This window comes from Protopterus annectens, chromosome 3.part0 (assembly GCF_019279795.1).
Source record: "Protopterus annectens isolate FY-2018-M chromosome 3.part0, PAN1.0, whole genome shotgun sequence".
In the NCBI taxonomy this organism is placed as follows: Eukaryota; Metazoa; Chordata; order Ceratodontiformes; family Protopteridae; genus Protopterus; species Protopterus annectens.
This window is the reverse complement of record NC_056731.1, coordinates 116624208-116643048: the sequence shown is the minus strand read 5'-3', so window position 1 is coordinate 116643048 and position 18841 is coordinate 116624208. Positions and strand designations below refer to the sequence as shown.

Genomic DNA, 18841 nt, shown 5'->3' with positions numbered 1-18841 from the left:
CCCAAAGTCGTCCTCGGATGATGTCTCATTTGCAGACATTCTAGAGATCCTTAAGCAACGAGGCGGCTGGATTTCCAAACCCCCCTCCGCTGATGAGTCAGTGCTTTTCAAGGCCTTTGGGGCTCAGCCCTCCGCCTCCTGGGTGTCTCCGCCCTTCGACGAGCTCCTGGATTTGGTTTGTCGGAGGGCGTGGGAACATCCAGATACTGTGGAACCAGTGCCTTCTCGCCCTAACAAATTTTTGTCTGCCCCACCCGAGAAGGAGTTCTTGACGAAAGGCGTGGCTGTAGATGCCATGGTGGTGGCATCTGCTACACAGCAGGACGTGGCAGAGGCTTCAACGTCCATCCATCCTCCTAATAAGGAGTCTAGGAGCATGGACCGGTACGGGAAGCGCACCCTGACTTCAGCGGCCTTTACTCTAAGGTCCCTGAATTATTTGGCACATTTCACCAGATTACAGAGGGATCTGATCAAGGAGCTGTCAGACTCCCTCTCAGGTAACCTACCTGAGCAGCTAGCCCAGTCGGTTAGCTCTCAGTTGGCTATCCTTACCTCGATTTCTAACTCGTCCATGAGGCTCATTTCATATGCGGCCGAAGGGGCGGGCAGAGCGGCAGGCACAGGCGTGGCTCTACGGAGACAAGCCTGGCTCCGTTTGTGTCATTTCACGGAGGCCTTCAAGTCTTCCTTCGCCGACGCTCTCTTTGATGGGTCCCCTTTGTTTGGACCCAAGGTAAAAGACACTCTTACCCGCTGTGAGCAAGAGGGAAAAACTTTATCTGCCGTAGGAGCACGTTATTCCACTCCCTTTCGGCCTTATCCCAAGGCTAAAAGAGGAGGGAAGATGTGGTTCCGCAAATCACAGAAGTTCTTTCCTCAACAGCAGGAAGATTCCCCTTCCAGAGGCAGAGGACAAGGAAATTTTTCTGGGAGACGCCGTCCCAGAGGCGGCAGAGGGCCCCGCAACACTGGAGACCGCGAGTCCTTTCGTGGCTCTTCAGCCTCCCACACTTCATGAGGGATTGCCTGGCTGTGCTGCTCCGGAGCCAGTCGGGTGCCGTTTTGCCAAGCACCTAAAAGCCTGGGAGTCTATTACTCAGGACAGATGGGTGCTTCGGATTATTGCCGGAGGTTACACCATTCCCTTCACACACTCACCACCACCGTCCAAAAAAATCCCGGACCCACCACCCAGTCAAAGGGAAATTGCAGCCGCAGAAGCTTCAAAGCTGCTAGAAAAAGGAGTCATCCAACCGGTCCCCACAGACCAGATCGGATCCGCAAATTACTCAAGGTTCTTTTTAGTGCCAAAAAAGACAGGGGACCTGAGACCCATATTGGATCTCAGCAAACTAAACCAGTCCGTCATGAAGTCCAAATTCCGAATGGTCACTTTACAATCCATTCTCCCATTGTTGGAGAAGGATGTTTGGATGTGCTCCATAGATCTCAAGGACGCCTATTATCACATACCGATACATCAGGCATCCAGGAGGTATCTGCGCTTCAGCCTGGGAGACAGTCATTTCCAATTTTGTGCACTGCCCTTTGGTCTCACCACAGCCCCAGGGTGTTCACCAAGTGTTTGGCAGTAGTGACTGCTCACCTGAGGAGTCTCGGATTCCAAGTGTTTCCCTATCTGGACGACTGGCTCCTGACTGCCACCACCAGGCATCTACTACTAGACAACCTACAAGCCACCATCTCCCTGGGTGCTTCCCTGGGAATTACATTCAATTGGTCAAAGTCTGTCTTGCTGCCCTCTCAGCGCATAAGATTCATAGGAGCAGAGATAGACTCAAAATTGATGCGCATCTTCCTTCCTACCGAAAGGATTCAAACATTACAAGGTCAAGTCCGAGCCCTGCTTCCAAGATCCAAAGCCCCAGCCAGGTTGGTCCTGCAGCTTTTAGGTTCAATGTCTGCCACGGTTCTCCTAGTTCCACTGGCAAGATTGCACATGAGGATTCTTCAGTGGCTGTTATCGACACAATGGTCTTTTCAGGATCTCCCCCTCAACCATCTCATACTGATTACAGAAACGTGCAAACGGGACCTCCGCTGGTGGCTTCAGCCATCCAATCTGAATCAGGGAAGACCTTTTGTTATACCCCCTCCGGTGGCCACCTTGACAACGGATGCCTCCCAGATGGGGTGGGGGGGGTCATTGTCTGGGCAGGTTAGTTCAGGGTTCTTGGCTTCCAGACGAAACTTTTCTCCATATCAATGTATTGGAAATGAGGGCTGTACTTCTGTCCCTACAAGCCCTCCACAAGTTTCTCCCTCAAGGCATTATCGCTATCCACACAGACAACATGTCAGTGGTCTGGTATCTAAACAAACAAGGAGGGACCAGATCTTACCCCCTTTGCAGAGAGGCCATGAGGGTGTGGGAATGGGCAGTAGCTACCAACCGCTTCCTGGTAGCGACCCACATTCCAGGAAAATCCAATGTATTGGCAGACAGATTAAGCAGGACGATTCTCTCTCCTCACGAGTGGTCCCTGAACGAAACAGTAGTAGCTCAGGTTTTCAAAAGATGGGGGACCCCGTGCTGCGACCTGTTTGCAACACCACAAAACATGAAGTGCAAAAGGTTCTTTTCCTTGACTCTGCGTCAGGGGGAGGCAGCTACGGATGCTCTAGTCCAACCTTGGCCAACAGGACTACTTTATGCTTTTCCTCCGGTTCCACTCCTCCCCAAAGTCATCCAGAAAGCTTCCCAATTGGGGTCCACAATGATTCTAATTGCTCCATACTGGCCTCGTCAGGTATGGTTGCCCTACCTAAAGAAATATGCTCTGGACGGTCCTTGGTTTTTGGATCTAACTCCAGACCTGCTGATTCATCAGTCGGGACGACAGCACCAGTCCCTTCACACTTTGAAATTAACAGCTTGGCTCCTCCACTTCCGACCTTAGTCAGAAATCACACCTTAGACCCAGAAGTTATTCACATTTTATCTTCGGCCCACAAACCCACCACTAAGAAATTGTATCTCAGTAAGTGGAAGAGGTTTGCTATCTGGGCTCAACTCAGAGGCTTAGACCTTATTACTGCCCCGATACCAGAGGTCTTGAAATTTTTAACATCCTTGTTTAATCAAGGATCTTCAGTCTCTACTATTAAAGTCCAACTAGCAGCTATCTCCAAATTTCACGAATCCATAGACCCACCGTTGATGAGCAGCAGATTATGTAAAACTTTCATGAAAGGTGCTGTGCTTTTAAGACCCCCAGTTTTTCATCCTGCGCCTCCGTGGGATCTTGATTTGGTACTTCGTGCCTTAACATCTTCCCCTTTTGAACCGGCTGCTACATGTGAGTTGAAATATCTGTCTTGGAAAACTGCCTTCTTAGTTGCAATTACCTCTGCAAGAAGAGTTTCAGAACTTCAAGCCCTATCTATCAAACCTCCGTACTTGATTTTTCACAAGGATAGAGTATCACTTAGGCCTAATCCATCTTTTGTTCCAAAAGTTTGTTCTAGTCTCTGTCTCCAACAATCTCTAGAGCTACCAGTTTTCTTTCCAAAATTTTCAAATGAAGCGGAATACACCTTGCATAAATTGGATGTTCACAGGCAATTGCGCTTCTATCTAGACAGGACTCAACAAATTCGAAAAACAGACCAATTGTTTGTGTCCTTTTCAGATAATAAATTGGGTAAAACCATCACTAAAGCTACTATTTCCAAATGGATTAGAGATTGCATAACTCAGGCTTATTCCTCTTCAAATAAGCAACTTACAACATCTATCAAAGCTCACTCTACCAGAGCTATGGCTACCTCTTTTGCGTTTCATTCCAAGCTCGCTATTTCTGAGATTTGTGCTGCGGCTACTTGGTCCAACCCGCACACTTTCATTTCCCACTATAAATTGGATGTGACATCTAAAGGGCGAGCATCATTTGGTTCCACGGTACTCAGGAGTGTTTTCCAGTGAGCCACCCAGGATTCAGGTGCTAGGGACGCTGTCCCATCAGTCAGAATGTAGGCGAGATAGGATCACATAACATCTTTTAGTTATGTACTCACCATAACTTCAGATGTTTGGGATCCATCTCGCCTACATTCCTAATACCCACCCTCCTTCCCCCTGCCTTGGAGATCAGAAGAGATGGAACGGTTTGAGTTCTACTATTTTTATCTTGTATCATCTGTCGATGTTATATAAGCAGTGCGTGCGTGTGTGCATGTATGCGGACAAACTAGATCTGGGGGATTGGTAGTGGTGCATCCTGGGATATAGTAAGCTCAGCCAGTAAGAGACTTTGCTCTTTGGCATAAGCGTGCCGAGTCGGAGCCGAGGGATCGGCTCCGAACCCATCAGTCAGAATGTAGGCGAGATGGATCCCAAACATCTGAAGTTATGGTGAGTACATAACTAAAAGTTTTCCTTGCCAAAAGCTTAAGACCCACTGTAGCAGCAGACTCAAAGGGTGCCCTGGTTAATGCCTGTAACAAAAGCAGGAAATTCCAAGGTTTTATATAACCTTAGGGAAGATATGGGAAGATGGTCTTGACCACCATGGAACTTATAAATAACCATTAACTGAGCCATTAGTTGAACAGTAAGCCCCAAATTGAAAAAGGCCAGATAAAAAGTCCAAAATACTTGTGACGATGTGAGGTATTGCCAGCTATGCCAGGAAAAGTAAGGCAGTGGATGTGTAACGTGCCAGTACAGTTAGCTGGAATTTTGTAAAGAATTATATGTCAGTGGTATATCAATATGATTTGTACAGATGCTTGTGTTGAAATGTATTTGTGAAGCTGCTTGTGTTAAAAATGTATCAACAGTGTGTCCTTTTGGGCATAAAAGAGTTGTACATTCATTATTGTAACTGTTTAAATGTATATATTGTAACAGTGAATACTGGAAGAAAAGAGGTTCATCTCAAGCCACCTGACTTCAGAAATAATGTGTGTGTGTGTCTTTCGGCTTTTCCCTGTTAGGGGTCGCCACAGCGGAACTCCGGTCCGCTGATGATTGGCAGTAGATTTTTATGTGCCGAGTTGCCGGCCCTGATGCACAACCTTCAAAGAAGGTACGCCCATTCACACATGTCTCCACACAGAAGACGCTCTAGCTGAGAATCGAACAGGACAATGTCTTACTGTGTGGCGACAATGTTTCAGAAATAATAAGAAAATGTAATTATTGGGCCTAGGTCAAAATGATGTTATCTCACATCTTTGAATGAAATCAGAGACACAATATCCGTAAGAAGCATGGTTTGTTAGTCACTGTAGGAGGAGTAGAAGTTTGTAATTGTTTTATCACTTCCAGAAGTTGCACCAGATCTGAATAAAGCTCTTGTGTGTGTCTTACTGACATGTAGGTGCTAAATTCTGGCAGTTTCTAGTAAATGGGGGGGTTGCATAGGAATCAGAAGTCAGATGATCAGATGTATGTGATGCCATTCTGAACAGAAATAATGTTTTAATATTAGATGAGGCACAAGTCTCACTGCAGTCTGTTCTTGTGACCTGACAAAGAAGGATCTTTCACCTACTTCATCTTGCCTTACAACAGTAAGTGACCAGGAAATAGTATTTTTTAGATCAGTCAGGAAAATATAGTGCGATTAGTTCAGTGTTGTTTTTTGTAACTGTGTGAACCTTTCCACCTGTGTTGTTTTTAATATTTCCTGTGACTGAAACTCTGGTGTTTACTATAAATAGATATTTCCTGTTCTTTTATTATTTATTATTAAAGATATTTAAACTTTTAATTGTGGCTGGTCCTTTAGAGAATGTTTAACCTTTGAGAATACTTATATCTATTGGTGACACTGTAGCTACTCGTGAACCTGGCTGTTTGGTCAACATTACCATATGTATTGATATTAATTTCACTCATTATAATTGGGTACCATTGCAAGAGCCTTAGGTAGCTGGCTTTGTAGTCTGGTGGCAGGGATAACTATATTATAGTCTGGGCAAAAAGGTCAGAGAAGGTAAATCTGTGCCAGCCTTTCCCAGGTGTGTGTGTGTGTGTGTGTGCGTGTGTGCGTGTGTGCGTGTGTGCGTGTGTGTGTGTGTGTGTGTGTGTGTGTGTGTGTGTGTGTGTGTGTGTGTGTGTGTGTGTGTGTGTGTGTGTGTGTGTGTGTGTGTGTGTGTGTGTGTGTGTGTGTGTGTGTGTGTGTGTGTGTGTGTGTGTGTGTGTGTGTGTGTGTGTGTGTGAGTGTGTGTGTGAAAAGGAAATCTCACAGAGTGTGTGTCTGTGTGTGTGTGTGTGTGTGTGTGTGTGTGTATGTGTGTGTGTCTGTGTGTGTGTGTGTGTGTGTGTGTGTGTGTGTGTGTGTGTGTGTGTGTGTGTGTGTGTGTGTATGTGTGTGTGTGTTTGTGAGCTACTTGCAGCAGGGATACAAATCACTGGTTTCACAGAAAGGGTGCTGGAGGACTTGGCTTAGACATTCATCTGAAGACTTTGTCCTGTAGCTGTACCATTGAGGAGGGTGATTGGGAACCGGGAGGGAGACAGAGAAATCCAGACCCTGGATTGATTGTTTTCCCTGTGTGCTCTTAAGAGAAATTGTGCTTGATGCACCTGGAAATATTGAGTGTATTCATTTATATTCCAAGTATACGTGCCTCTACAGTGTCACTGGTGAGGATTCGGGCTCCTTGATTACTGGCTCAGAGAGGGGACATAACAATAGTATCTAAGGGATCAGAAAAAGGGTCTATACTTTTCAAGGTGGTCCAAATACTAAATATTATCCATGTGCTAAAGTAAATTTTTCTGGAGGAGGGCTTCTGAAATGAGGAAAGGATATATACAATTCTATCAGCTTGATATCTCTGGCTATCATTGGAAGTGGAGGAATCAAGTGGTCAGTTTAACGGATTTTATATTCAGGTGAAACTGACCTAAGGGGATGGTAGATTAGATGTGGATCTAAGACATAAGCAGGGTGCATTAGATGAGGCCACAGAAAGGGGATCCAGACTTGTCTGGGTCAGAAGGGGGCTATGAGGATCACAGTAGTCTTGCAACAAACTGCTTTCTTCAAGAACTTCATTATTAAAGGACTCAAAATGTATGTATAGAGAAGATCTAGAGGCCATGCATGGAATAAGGCATCAACTGGTGACCATGCCTTGTGAGTGATCATGGCAAAGAAACTCCTACACTTTGTGCTATAAAGGGTTGCAAACATATCCCAGCAAGGCTGGCCCCAGCAGCTGAAGTCTGTGCGGCAACTGATGGATTGAAAGGACCACTTGTGAAGTATCAGAATGCTTCTGTTCCATTTGTTCTCTAGAATGTTGGATTTTCCTTGGAATGTGCATTGGTCTCAGACAGCATTGAGAAGACATTGCCTATTGTCATACCCTCAATGGCCCTCAACACAGAGGATAAGATTGAGCTTCCCCCTTGTTTGTTGATATAACAAACTACCACCCTGTGGTTGGTCTGGACTGAAATCACATCTCTGGGGAGGCGGTCTTGAAAAGCTTGCAACATGAGGAGGACTGTTCTCATCTCCAAACCACAGATGTGCAGATGGGTCACTAATCAGTACCAAATTCCTTGGACCATCTTCCCTTCATAATGCACCACCATCACCCCAGGATGGAAGCATCCACGGTCATCACAGCCGCAGACAGGGAAAGAACAAAAGGACATCCTGATGAGACCCGGACAGATCTCAACTACCATGAAATTTGATGATGACAAATCTCCAAAAGTCATATAGAAGGACCTGATACCATGAGAGAAGGAATGTGGCAGTCTGAATGGTCTTGTCCAGATGGCAAACTATAAACTTCAGAGCCTGGACCAATTCTAGACTGGATTTCTTGAAGTTCATAGTGATTCCCAAAGAAAGGCTCTGATGGATCAATGAGTCTCTTGCATGAACCAGAAATGTCCTTGAAGTTGCCATAAGGAGTCAGTTGTTCATATATAGGAAAATCTGGAATCCCTGTAGAGTGAGCTGAGCTGTTACCATTGCCATGCATTTGGTGAACATTCAGAGGGGCTTTGGTAAAAGCAAAGGGCTAAACTTCAAACTGATAGTGATTTGCTCCCAGACAGGACAGAAGCTCAGGAACATCCTGGAATGCTATGACAACTTTATAGGTTAAGCAGCATCCTTGAGGTCCACCAAGCACATCCAGTCATCCTTCCTCAGCAAAGGCAGAATAGACTGCACTGTTACCATCCAGAATTTGGTTTGTTTGATGAACCCATGTAGTTTTTTAGGTCCAAAAATGGGCCCAAGATCCTTGTTTTTCTTTGGCACTAAAAATAAACTTAATTACACCCCGGATCCCATCTGGTCTTGGGGGACATCTTGGACAACTCACTTTAAAAGCAGCTTCTAAATCATCAATACTGTCTCGTATCACTGATGGGGTGGGATGTCTAGAAGGGATTTTTGATGAAAACTCAGGAAAAAATTAAAGGGGATAGTCAAGCCTCTGGTAAAGACTCTCAACACCCATGAACTGATCTGATGACCTTCCATGCTTGAGAATGAAGAATCAAATGCCTCCAAAGTGCAGCAGCCAAGCAAGTGTTTTAGAACACTAAAAAATCTTGCCAGAAAAATGTTCCCTGAAGCTATGATTTGGTGGAACACTCTTATCCCTAGGTGACATCTGTTGAAGTCCCTCCTCTGCCCCTGAAGAATTGTCATCTGAAGCATCCTAAACAAGTTGTGAGTTTCAGAAGAATAACTGATTTTCATCTCTTTGATTGCACAAAAACGAGGCATGGAAAAATCAACTCCCATGGAGACAATGTCTTGCCAAACCAGCTTGCCTGGTCAGGGGGTACTTAAGTTTAAGGCATAAAAAGTGGGCCCATCAAAAGGGGAATTAAGAAAGGATGCCTTGAAGCATTATACAAGGTTGCAGAGTTGCATCTGGGCATGGCAATGAACTGTAATACCAGTGTCTGCTGCCCTGGCTGTACCATCAGCTGCTTTGTATAAGAGATGCATGGATATGCTTGAAATAGACAGTATGGTGGCCAACTGAGCATCCATGGAATTACAAGTCTCAACTATCATTTGAAATGCTACTGATTTGAAGACTTCATTAAGCAAGCCTCTCTCTGAAGCCAAGTCAGATGTGTCATATAGTTTGGAGCAAAGACAACATAGTTGGCTGAATCTTAAATGCACTTCCTAAGTCTGTCCAGTGCTCTTAAATTCTTGGCCAAAGGATGGACTGCTGCACTCCCCTTGGAGAGCTCTTTTTTGATGGCTCTGGCAACAACAATTTCATCAACTGCAGGCCCTTGCTTCAATGTATCATATCTTTGGGTGGAGCTAAGATTTTGTCTGGCTTCTAAGGGATAAGCGCCATTATGTTGGGTTCTCTCCACTCTCTCCTAGACACGAGGTTGATGAGCAAGTTGCAGGGGGGCACCACCATAACTGTGGACTGGCCTTCACCAAAGACCTCAAGAAACACTGATTTCTCAGGGGAAGAAGCTTTGCTGGTCCTACCTACCTTTTGTTTCATCAATTCAAGGAGGTCACTAAAGGTGGTGTCATCATGTGGGGATTTTGAGGACCCTTCCCCCTCATCAAGGTCAGATTCCTCTGTCAAAGACTCCTGCTGGGAATTTAGGTGCCTTCTTTTACACTGATGCTTTTTATACTCCACCAGGGAAGGAGAGACTGGCAAAGACTAGGAAGATATTGGTAAATCCAGGCCTGGGGCTGCTCAAGATCTTGATGTGCTGCCTGTCCCTGAACAAGGTGATGTGAGACTGAAGATCCAGGTAGATGAGAGGATTGAGATGGGTTCAACACAAAGTGTGATAAACCATTCCGCAAGAGGGCCATAATCCTTTCTATGACCTCATTCAGTGACGATGAGGCTCAACAACTGGGAAAGGACCTTTCATTATCAGCAGATCTAGAAGAAGCACCCACTCCACCCTCAAACCCAGCTGGATTCAAAGCCAAGACCAGAACTTAGTTGTTCAGGGTCAATGCATAGAGGGGAAAAGACTGCTTTGAAAGTCTCAGATTCAATCCTGAAACCGGGCCAGCAACCCCAACCACTTGGTTGGGGGATGCAGATGGCTCTGATGCCACAGGAGTTAAAGCCCTCAAGGTTGATGGCCGAGCTGAAGCCAACCAAGCTGTTGGCACCGGGGGAACCACATGAAAGAAGATGGATCCAAAACCACGATCTTTGAAGGGCAGACTAGAGAGGGAGAAATAAGATAAAGGGATGAAGTGACCTAGCAGACATATAGAAAACTGTTGAGATTGGTTTAGCAGGCTTGAACAAGGGTTTATCCAAATCTTGGACCTTAACTGTTGAAGACTGGACCTGAAGGGGTGAAAGCTCCAGTGCCAATTCCGGATCCAAGGTGACAGTTGTAAATGGTGATCAACATCAACCTGACTTTGGTGCCACAGCCAGGAAGGGGTTTGATACCGCTGAAAGTCTAAACTGATTAGGTTCCAATGTTGGTATTAAGAGGACGAGAGATCAGTACCAAGGAGGTGCCAAAGACAGATCCACAGAGATCTTGGGGCCTTCTGAATTGGCTCATCAGAGGATAAGAACTCAGTCATTTTCTGATTTCCTTTTCTTTCTCCTTTACTTTCTCTCTGTCTTTTGGGGGCTCTGTCATTTTCTCTGTCTTTATCTTTCTTCCCTTTCTCCTGAGACTTCTTAGAAGGAGATGGAGGACCAGATGAAGGAGACCCTGTCAAGGAAGTGGTGAGAAGAAACCCCTTCATCAATACCTTGGCACATCTATTGGCCAAGGCCCTAACCTGAAAAAGAAACAGGTCCCACAGTCTTTGTCCAGATGAATTACCCAAAAGTAGCAAAGGCACCTTTCATGAGAAGCTTAAGGGGCACTATCTGACCATATTCAACACACTTACAAAAGCATAAAATCTTCTCAAATATCCTAACGGAAAACTTCAACACTGAAAAGCAACTTTAAAAAAGTACACAAAAAACAAATAACCAACCCTAAACAGAGGGTTTAGCATGGCACACAAAAATCCAACTGTTAAATAACACATAAAAAAACTAGGCTAACTATAGCCAACACCAAAAATAAAATCCCAAAGGGAAAGGTAAGCACTCTGAAGAGTACAATCAGAAATAGCAGCCAGGAGGCTTGGCAACAGAGCGGGCATGCACCTCATAGGAAAACAATGACCAACATTTAAAAAAGCTGAAAAACACTCACACAACACAAGAAAGGGACATGAGAAATACCCTAACTGTAGGTAAACACTGACAGTTATACACACTGTAAATAACTGAAATATACTTATCTTCAATGGAAATCTAGAGATCGCACCCATCACAGAACAGTGGCAAACTAGATCTGTGGAGAGTTAGGGATGTAGAACCTTACATGAGGGGAGTTAAAGCTTCAGAGCCAAGAGTCCAAAGTGCTGGCCTCAGATCTGGTTGGATATGATAACCAACAAGTTGAGGCAGATGGGACCATTGGACCTTATGCTACCACTAATCTATGAGAGTTATATGGTAGTCTGTTCTGTAAAATGTAGTACAGCAATACCTGCAATATAACTTTCATAGCTCAGTGATGACATAGGTTAATGCATGTTTTACTTACATTATAAATAAAATGCATATCTACCAGCGTATAGCATGACAATGTATGCCACCACTGATCAATGAGTGGTATATCAGAAGATATCGGTATAACTACACTACAGCATGCAATATTAAAAGTGATTACAGATGGCTTCTAAAGCCATTTTGGGAAAGAGTGAATTAATCACAAATAAAATAAACCATATATATATATATATATATATATATATATATATATATATATATATATATATATATACACACAATGTGTGTGTGTGTGTGTATATGTGTGTGTTAAATCACAGAATTTTCTGAAAGGGACATACCGCCAACATACCCTTGCAGATGGTGTATGCAGTGCATTCTGGAGTTAATACAATCAATGTCAAATTTGTTGCACTTTAGAGCAAACCAATCTCAACAACAGTAGACTCCTTTACCAGGTTTCAGTCAAGTGTTACTGGAGTACTTGGCTCCCACACTATTAGACTGATTCAAGTTGTAAACTTGCAATTAATTAGGAGAAGAAACTGTAACTGAATAGGAAGGCGTGTAAATGAAAAGGTATAATGGGAATATTACTCATGAGAGAACAGAACAGAAAGAAAACGAAAGTCAGTGATTGGTGCAAGACAATTTTATAAGTGCTGTCACCAGCACTGTAGCACAGAAGGATAAAGCCCTGACTATAGCCCAGGTGACCCGGGTTCAATTAGTAGATCGGGAGTCTGATGCACTTGGCAAGGGAAGAATGGGCCTTCCCATCCTTGAGAAGGGGAGTAGACAGGTGTACTCACCTCATGACTAATCCCAAGAGGAGGGTGGGAATGAGAAGACTGTATTATACACAGGGTAGCAGGAGCATTAGCTGAACTGACACAGAGTCAGGAAGATATACGACATTGCAAAGCTAGCCATGGATGGACATGTACAGAAAAGGGGGAGGAGAAATTTAGAGCATAGGAAAAACACTCCTCAGCAGCAACATGACACTGCCCCAGGTGCTTCAGTCTCCTCAACTGCCTCATGCATGGGCTGAAATTAGCTCAAAGGAGGAAAAAGATCCCAGTATACCTGGAGGATTAAGGCAAACCCTGGGAACAATCAATGGTTAGCAGCAGAGAGGAAAAATAGAGAAAAATATTTATGAGCATTCAAGGAGGAAAGCAGTGCATAAATATGCAGGGTACATTCTAGGCAAGTTTAGAGAGTAGGAAAGCAATTATATTTCAGACAGGAAGTGACATTACCAGATGTGCAGCATGGTTAGTGGGACAACTAAGGAATGAAATGTGTGTAACACGGCTAAGCTAAGGCTCCTATGTGTTTGTGAAACGATCTATAATGGGTGAAGAAGTACAGGTAAGAAAACATAGATTTTGCTTTTGTGAATTAAATGTATAAGTGGAATTGATGGAGATAATGATGGAGATAAAGATTTTGCTGCAAAGATATTGCAGAGACACCTGGGTAAGGTGCAGACAATAACTGGGCAATGCATAGATACTGTAAGGAGGTAAGGACCCTTGCCAATGAGCAACCACTAATACTATTTTGCATGTAAATAATGCTCACATGTTTGTGATAACTGTTGCATACCTTGTTCCCTTGCATTCATAATGGATACTAAATTCCCACCAAAACTCAAGCATTCATTTCTTGCAGCCAGCCAGATGAGTTGTTCTTCTGCAGTCTTTCCAAAAATTCCATAGCACTGGAAAACAAGATAAAAAAATGCATATATTTTGTTTTCACTTCAAAGAGCTTCAAAGTATTTCTGATATACTTGACATGAATGAACATACCATATTCACCAGAACAAATGTAATACATGAATTTCATTAAAAAAAAAAAAGCTCTCACATAGTATACCACAAAATATGAGTGGAGTGTGTATAAATTCAAAGTACCACCAAATGTGTGATCATAAAGTAAATTAAACTTCAAATCATAGAGTTAGTGTGACCATTTCAGGGAAACAATCCCACTGATGTACAAAAAAAAGTTGTATAATGGCTCTAATATCATAGAATTCCATCTATGTACAGAAGCATGGATTTCTGCTCATGTATTTGTTTCTTACATCTGTTGACTGGGTTGGTGCCCTGGTTCAAGGACCCTTTTCAGGCACAGCTCAGGCCATTTAGATAGGGTGGTGCTGCGGTAGCGATGTCGCCTCACAGTTAGACGTTGCCCGTTCGATTCTAAGTTAGAGCATCTTCTGTGTGGCGACATGCGTGAATGGGCATTCCTTCTTTGAAGGTTGTGCATTAGGCCCGGCAAGCCAGCACATAAAAATCTACTGCCAATCATTAGTGGACCCGAGTTCCGCTGTGGCGACCCCTAACTGGGAAAAGCTGAAGGACACAAACAAACAATTATGAGAAACTATGAAGTCAGAGATCTGAATAATATGACGGGGACTGCTGAAGGAAATTCCAAACATTTTTTTTTTAGAGTAACAAATAGTCTGCAGTGAACATGATACCTATAAGGAAATTACATAAGGTACATAAGATACAGTTCTGTAAGCAAACTTATCAGAACAGTAGATGTTCAAATAATCACTGCTATAGTAACCTTAACTGTACAAGTTGTATCCTGCCAAGGATCTAACAGTCAGCCAGGTTCCAAAGCTTCAGGGCACCTTCCACAAGCTCAAACCATTAGGCAGTTTGAGCTGAGCTGCCTAAAATCAATGGCTGGAGCGCCACGCCCTTTAGAGCTTACACACAAACTGAGAGAGGGAAGCTGAGGCCCTAAGGGGTCATGATTAGGAATAAAAATGTATACTTAGATAAACACCCTGGCAAAATAAAAAAAAAAGGGGGATGGAGGTAATACGTACTGCAGCAGTTCAAAAATATACTGTTATGGTATGTTCACTTACAGTTGTACTATGTTATCACATTGATCACTTCTACAATAGCCTTAGTTACATGGTTAGATTGCCCTAGTTTAGTATATTTGGGAAGTGGAAGAGGAAGGATCCATGATCCCCTAGAAAATGGGCCTAGCAAAGCCTGACCTGGACACAGAGGAGGAATCTAGCTTGTGCTTTGTAAAAGTATGTACAGATGACCAAGTTGCTGCTTGTAGAATACTTCTAGAATCCATCCCTTTCCAAAACGCCATAGATGAACCAAGGCCCTGGCAGAGTAGGCATTAATTCTTCCTGGAATAATTTTATTGTGGAAAGAATAATAAAAGGTAATAGCCTGAGAAAACCATTCAGAAATAGTTTGTTTTCACACAAGTTGTTTCTTCTTACATTACAAGAAATGAAAAACTGATCGCATATTTGGAAGATTTTTTTCTGTCAGGATAGTACTTGAGGTGTCTGTGGACATCTAAGGTATGGAATAACCTTTCTTCCTCATTTTTTGGTTGAGGAAAGAAAATAGGGGAGCTGGATAACTTGGGTTAAAGTAAACTCCGATATCACTTTAGGCATAAAACAAAGACTGGTTCTCAAAAAAGTCCTGTCTCTGTAGAAAATGAGATACGGTCCCACCATAAGAGCTTGCAACTCAGATACTCTTCTTGCAGAGGTGAGATAAATCAGTAAAAGTTTTCCATGTTAAGAACATCAATTGAATAAGACAAGCTTAGCTTATCTAGCACAAAATTAAGATCCCAAGGAGCAGCCACTATTTTTCTTGGAGGTCTCTTATCCAAAACCACTTTCAAAAGCATTTTCTCAAGGGAATGCTTTGAAAAAGGAGAATCCATGGACAAATATGCTAAAATGGTCAATAAATGAACCTTGATGGAGGAGTAAGGAAGGACAAATGATACTAACTCACACAAATATTGTAAACACTAGAGAAACACTAGCCCGGAAAGGGTGTTGGTTGTGTTGTTGGAACCAACTAGAAAACCTTTTACATTTACTAATGTATGATTTTCCAGTTGCAGGCTTTCTTGTCTCCATTTGTACCTGCTTCACATTCTCAGTAAACAGGTGCCTAAAGAGAATTAAGACCATATTGTCAAGGCACTCAGCTGAAGTTGATTGGGTCAGGGTGTATCAAACACCTTTGTTCTTGCGTGAGTAGATTAATTGTGTGGCGAAGGTTGTGGTAATTGCATCTAGCTATTTCCAAATGAAGGGAGAACCACTGTTGCCTGGGACAGAAGGGAGTCACAATAATGATCTTGGGGGATTCCTTTTGAATCTTCAGAATTACCCTGGACCTCAGAGGAAAGGGTGGAAAAGCATACACGAACACTTCTGTCCAAGGAAAAGAAAAGGCATCTGTCTTCCAGGCCTGCTTTCATGGAGTCCTGGAGCAGAATTTTGCAAGCTGTTTGTTCAGACTGGAGGCAAAGAGGTCTACTTGAGAATTCCCCACAAATGGATCAAATCTTGGAAGAACAGCTCATCTTGTTTCCATTCACGAGGGTCTGCCTTTGTTCTGTTCAGTTTGTCTGCCACACATTTTTGCACTGGTGGGATGTGGGACACCTGTAGAGTGAGACTGTGCTAAGAAGCTATATGCCAAGCTAATATGGCTAGTTAACAAAGGGAGCATGACCTAGTTCCCCCTTGCTTGTTGATTTACCGTATTACTGTGGTATTGTCCATAACAACCTGAAGAGGTCCAGGAGACCAAAGATGATTCAGAGAGTTGTCTGTATCAGACCAAAACATCTGCTTTGTATTTCTGTGCTTGCGTCTGTCCTAGGTGTCCCAAACACCTTGCATTTTTATCCCTCCTGAAACTGCTGCTCCTGCAAAGTCTGAGGCATTTGTGGTGACTGACTGCTTTGGATCTGGAGAGGAGAAGGGGAAACCTGGATCTAGGGATATTTTCTCTCTTCTGACAAACCCAAGAATTGGGATTTGAAAAGATAATGGGTGTTAGTGCTAGGACCAAAGAAACTTCAGATATCATTGTATCTTTCTCATGTGGAGTCTTGACATGGGGTATCGTGAGACTCACAGATGTTATGAGATGCAAAATCCTGAAGTATTCCCTAGCAATACCCAACATCTTTGTTAAAAATCCTATAAAAAATCTAGGTACAGATCTTTTTTTGTGGAAGAAAAGCTCCTTGAACTGAGGTGTCTAGCATGCACCCCAGGAACACAATCCTACGTGAAGATGTTAAAAAAGACTTCTGAATGTTCTCTTGGAATCCCAGCTTGTGTAAGACATCTCTTACCCAAGTGAAAGATTCTCAATACTTTGAAAATACTCTGCAAAGATAAGCAAGTCATCAAAACATGGACAAATGTGGATACACTGTAGTCTGTAATAAGCTATAACTGGAGATAGACATTTTGCGAATTTGATGCAGTGGATAGCCCAAAGGGTAAGACAGAAAACTAATAACATGATCTGGATACACACAACTTAAGAAACACCTGAAATCTCGATGATTAGGGATGGGATAATAACCATCTTCTAAATGTTACCAGAAAGCTTAAATGATAAAGACGGGATAGCAGGTTGTGAAGTGACAGAGTTTTGAACTTGGGCACCATCTCAAATTGGTTTAGGAAGGAAAGAAATATCCAGAACTGATCTCCAAGAATTTTCTTTTTTTGGCACCAAAGGTATCCATAAATAAAAACCTTTATCAGCCTGGGTAGGAGGAACTGGCTTTCATCACTCCCTGAAATAACGTGTTGAAGGACTTGGAGAAATAGAGAAGCCTGATCTGGTGGATGAGCAAAATGAAGAATTTCTTCCCAATGCCATCTGTAATCTTGATGAATGATCTTCGGATCCCATTTGTCTGAAACTGTCTGTTGCCAAACAGAAAAGTGGGGATTCTGGCTTTCTGGTGGGTGGGAGAACTAGGTCCCTTAAAAAGTCATTCTGACTTGTGTAATATTTGTATTGATTTTTTGGGGGGGGGGTCCCTGTATTCTTTTTGGAAACCTCTTGCCATTTCTTCTTAAGCATCTGTTTACCAGCATTTTGCTGAGTCCTGTTTATTTTATTTCTTGACAAAATTGGATGAGGAGTTAGAAAATCCAATAGCAAATATGCAAAATGAGTGCTGAAATATCTTATTTCCAGAATCAGCTTACCACTCTCATCACACTTTTTGATAGCCTCTACAGTAGAGGGACCAAAAACTAAATCTCTTTCCAGAGGAGAATTTAAAATTTCATTTTTCTTATCATGTGGGAGGTTCAGAGAACACAAGCAAGCTAACCTCCTCAAACATTACCAGTGGTCATAGCCCTAGAAGAAGTATCAACAGTCATATACACATATTTTAAATATTGGATTGTGACCTGTAAAACTGAAGAAATTAAACCATTTAAAGCAGATTTTTTCTCACTAGAAGAAACTGCAGACAAAACATTCCTCATGATTTCACAGTTCTTCACAATAGATTTTAACATGTGAGCCTGATAATTTAAATTTTTGAAAATCAGGGTTGAAGAAGTAAGCAATTTCTTCCCATACTTATCAGCTGTATTCCCATATTTGTCAGAAAGTGTAGGACTGGAATTCACTAGGGAGTTCTGGAAAAATTATAACATCTATGAGGCCATCAAAAATATTGTCATTCCTTCGGATGAAGGAAAGCAGTCAAATATGAAAGGAGTATGGAACAAATTGTGCACACAATTTGCACCTGCTTTAAAGGCTACTACAGGTGATGGCATTGCTGAAACAAGGCAAGCTGTGGTTGATATTGCTAATCAAATGCGGTTAGACATCACTAACATAGATGTCAGGGTTACTTAATACCCATGGCAAAGAACTGACCAATGAAGACCTTATGGAACTGAAGCAGCAGATGATAGCATTTGAGGAAGAAAACAGAGACCTAGAAATTCCAAAATCAAAAAAGTTGTCAACAAAAGAGTTAGCTGAAGCCTTTTGTCTCACTGAAGCAGTAATGGCAAAGTTAGAGGAGCAAGATCCTAATACAGAGAGGTTCACCCAAGTTTACCATACAGTTACTGAGGGCCTCAGCTGCTATAAGGCCATTTATAATGAGAAAAAGAAAAGCTCTGTACAAACCTCCCTTGATGCCCACTTCAAGAAATTGACTCCAGTAGCAAACATCATCTGTTCAGCAGCAGAATGAAACCCCGACTCTGCATCATCAGGCCCATTCTCTCCAACAACAAATCCATCATGTTATGCATCATCCAATAAATATGTAAAGTTATCAGAATGTTAACTCACAAATGAGTGTTAACCTTTACAGTAATTATCCTTTTTCTTTGTTTCAAATTGGAATGGTTTTAAGAACTGTTTCTGTAATGTATTTTACAGTATGTACAGTATTGTACTGTACT

General features: G+C 42.7%; 1 protein-coding gene across 2 annotated transcripts in view; it reads right to left on the bottom strand.

The window, feature by feature from the left end:
* MRC1 (mannose receptor C-type 1) overlaps positions 1 to 18841 on the bottom strand; it is a 1874292-nt gene that overhangs the window by 575703 nt on the left and 1279748 nt on the right. For both annotated transcript variants that reach the window (XM_044064625.1, XM_044064626.1), the window contains exon 21: positions 13168 to 13282. In XM_044064625.1, the coding sequence (XP_043920560.1) occupies positions 13168 to 13282 (115 nt within the window). The remainder of the gene's footprint in view (positions 1 to 13167; positions 13283 to 18841) is intronic.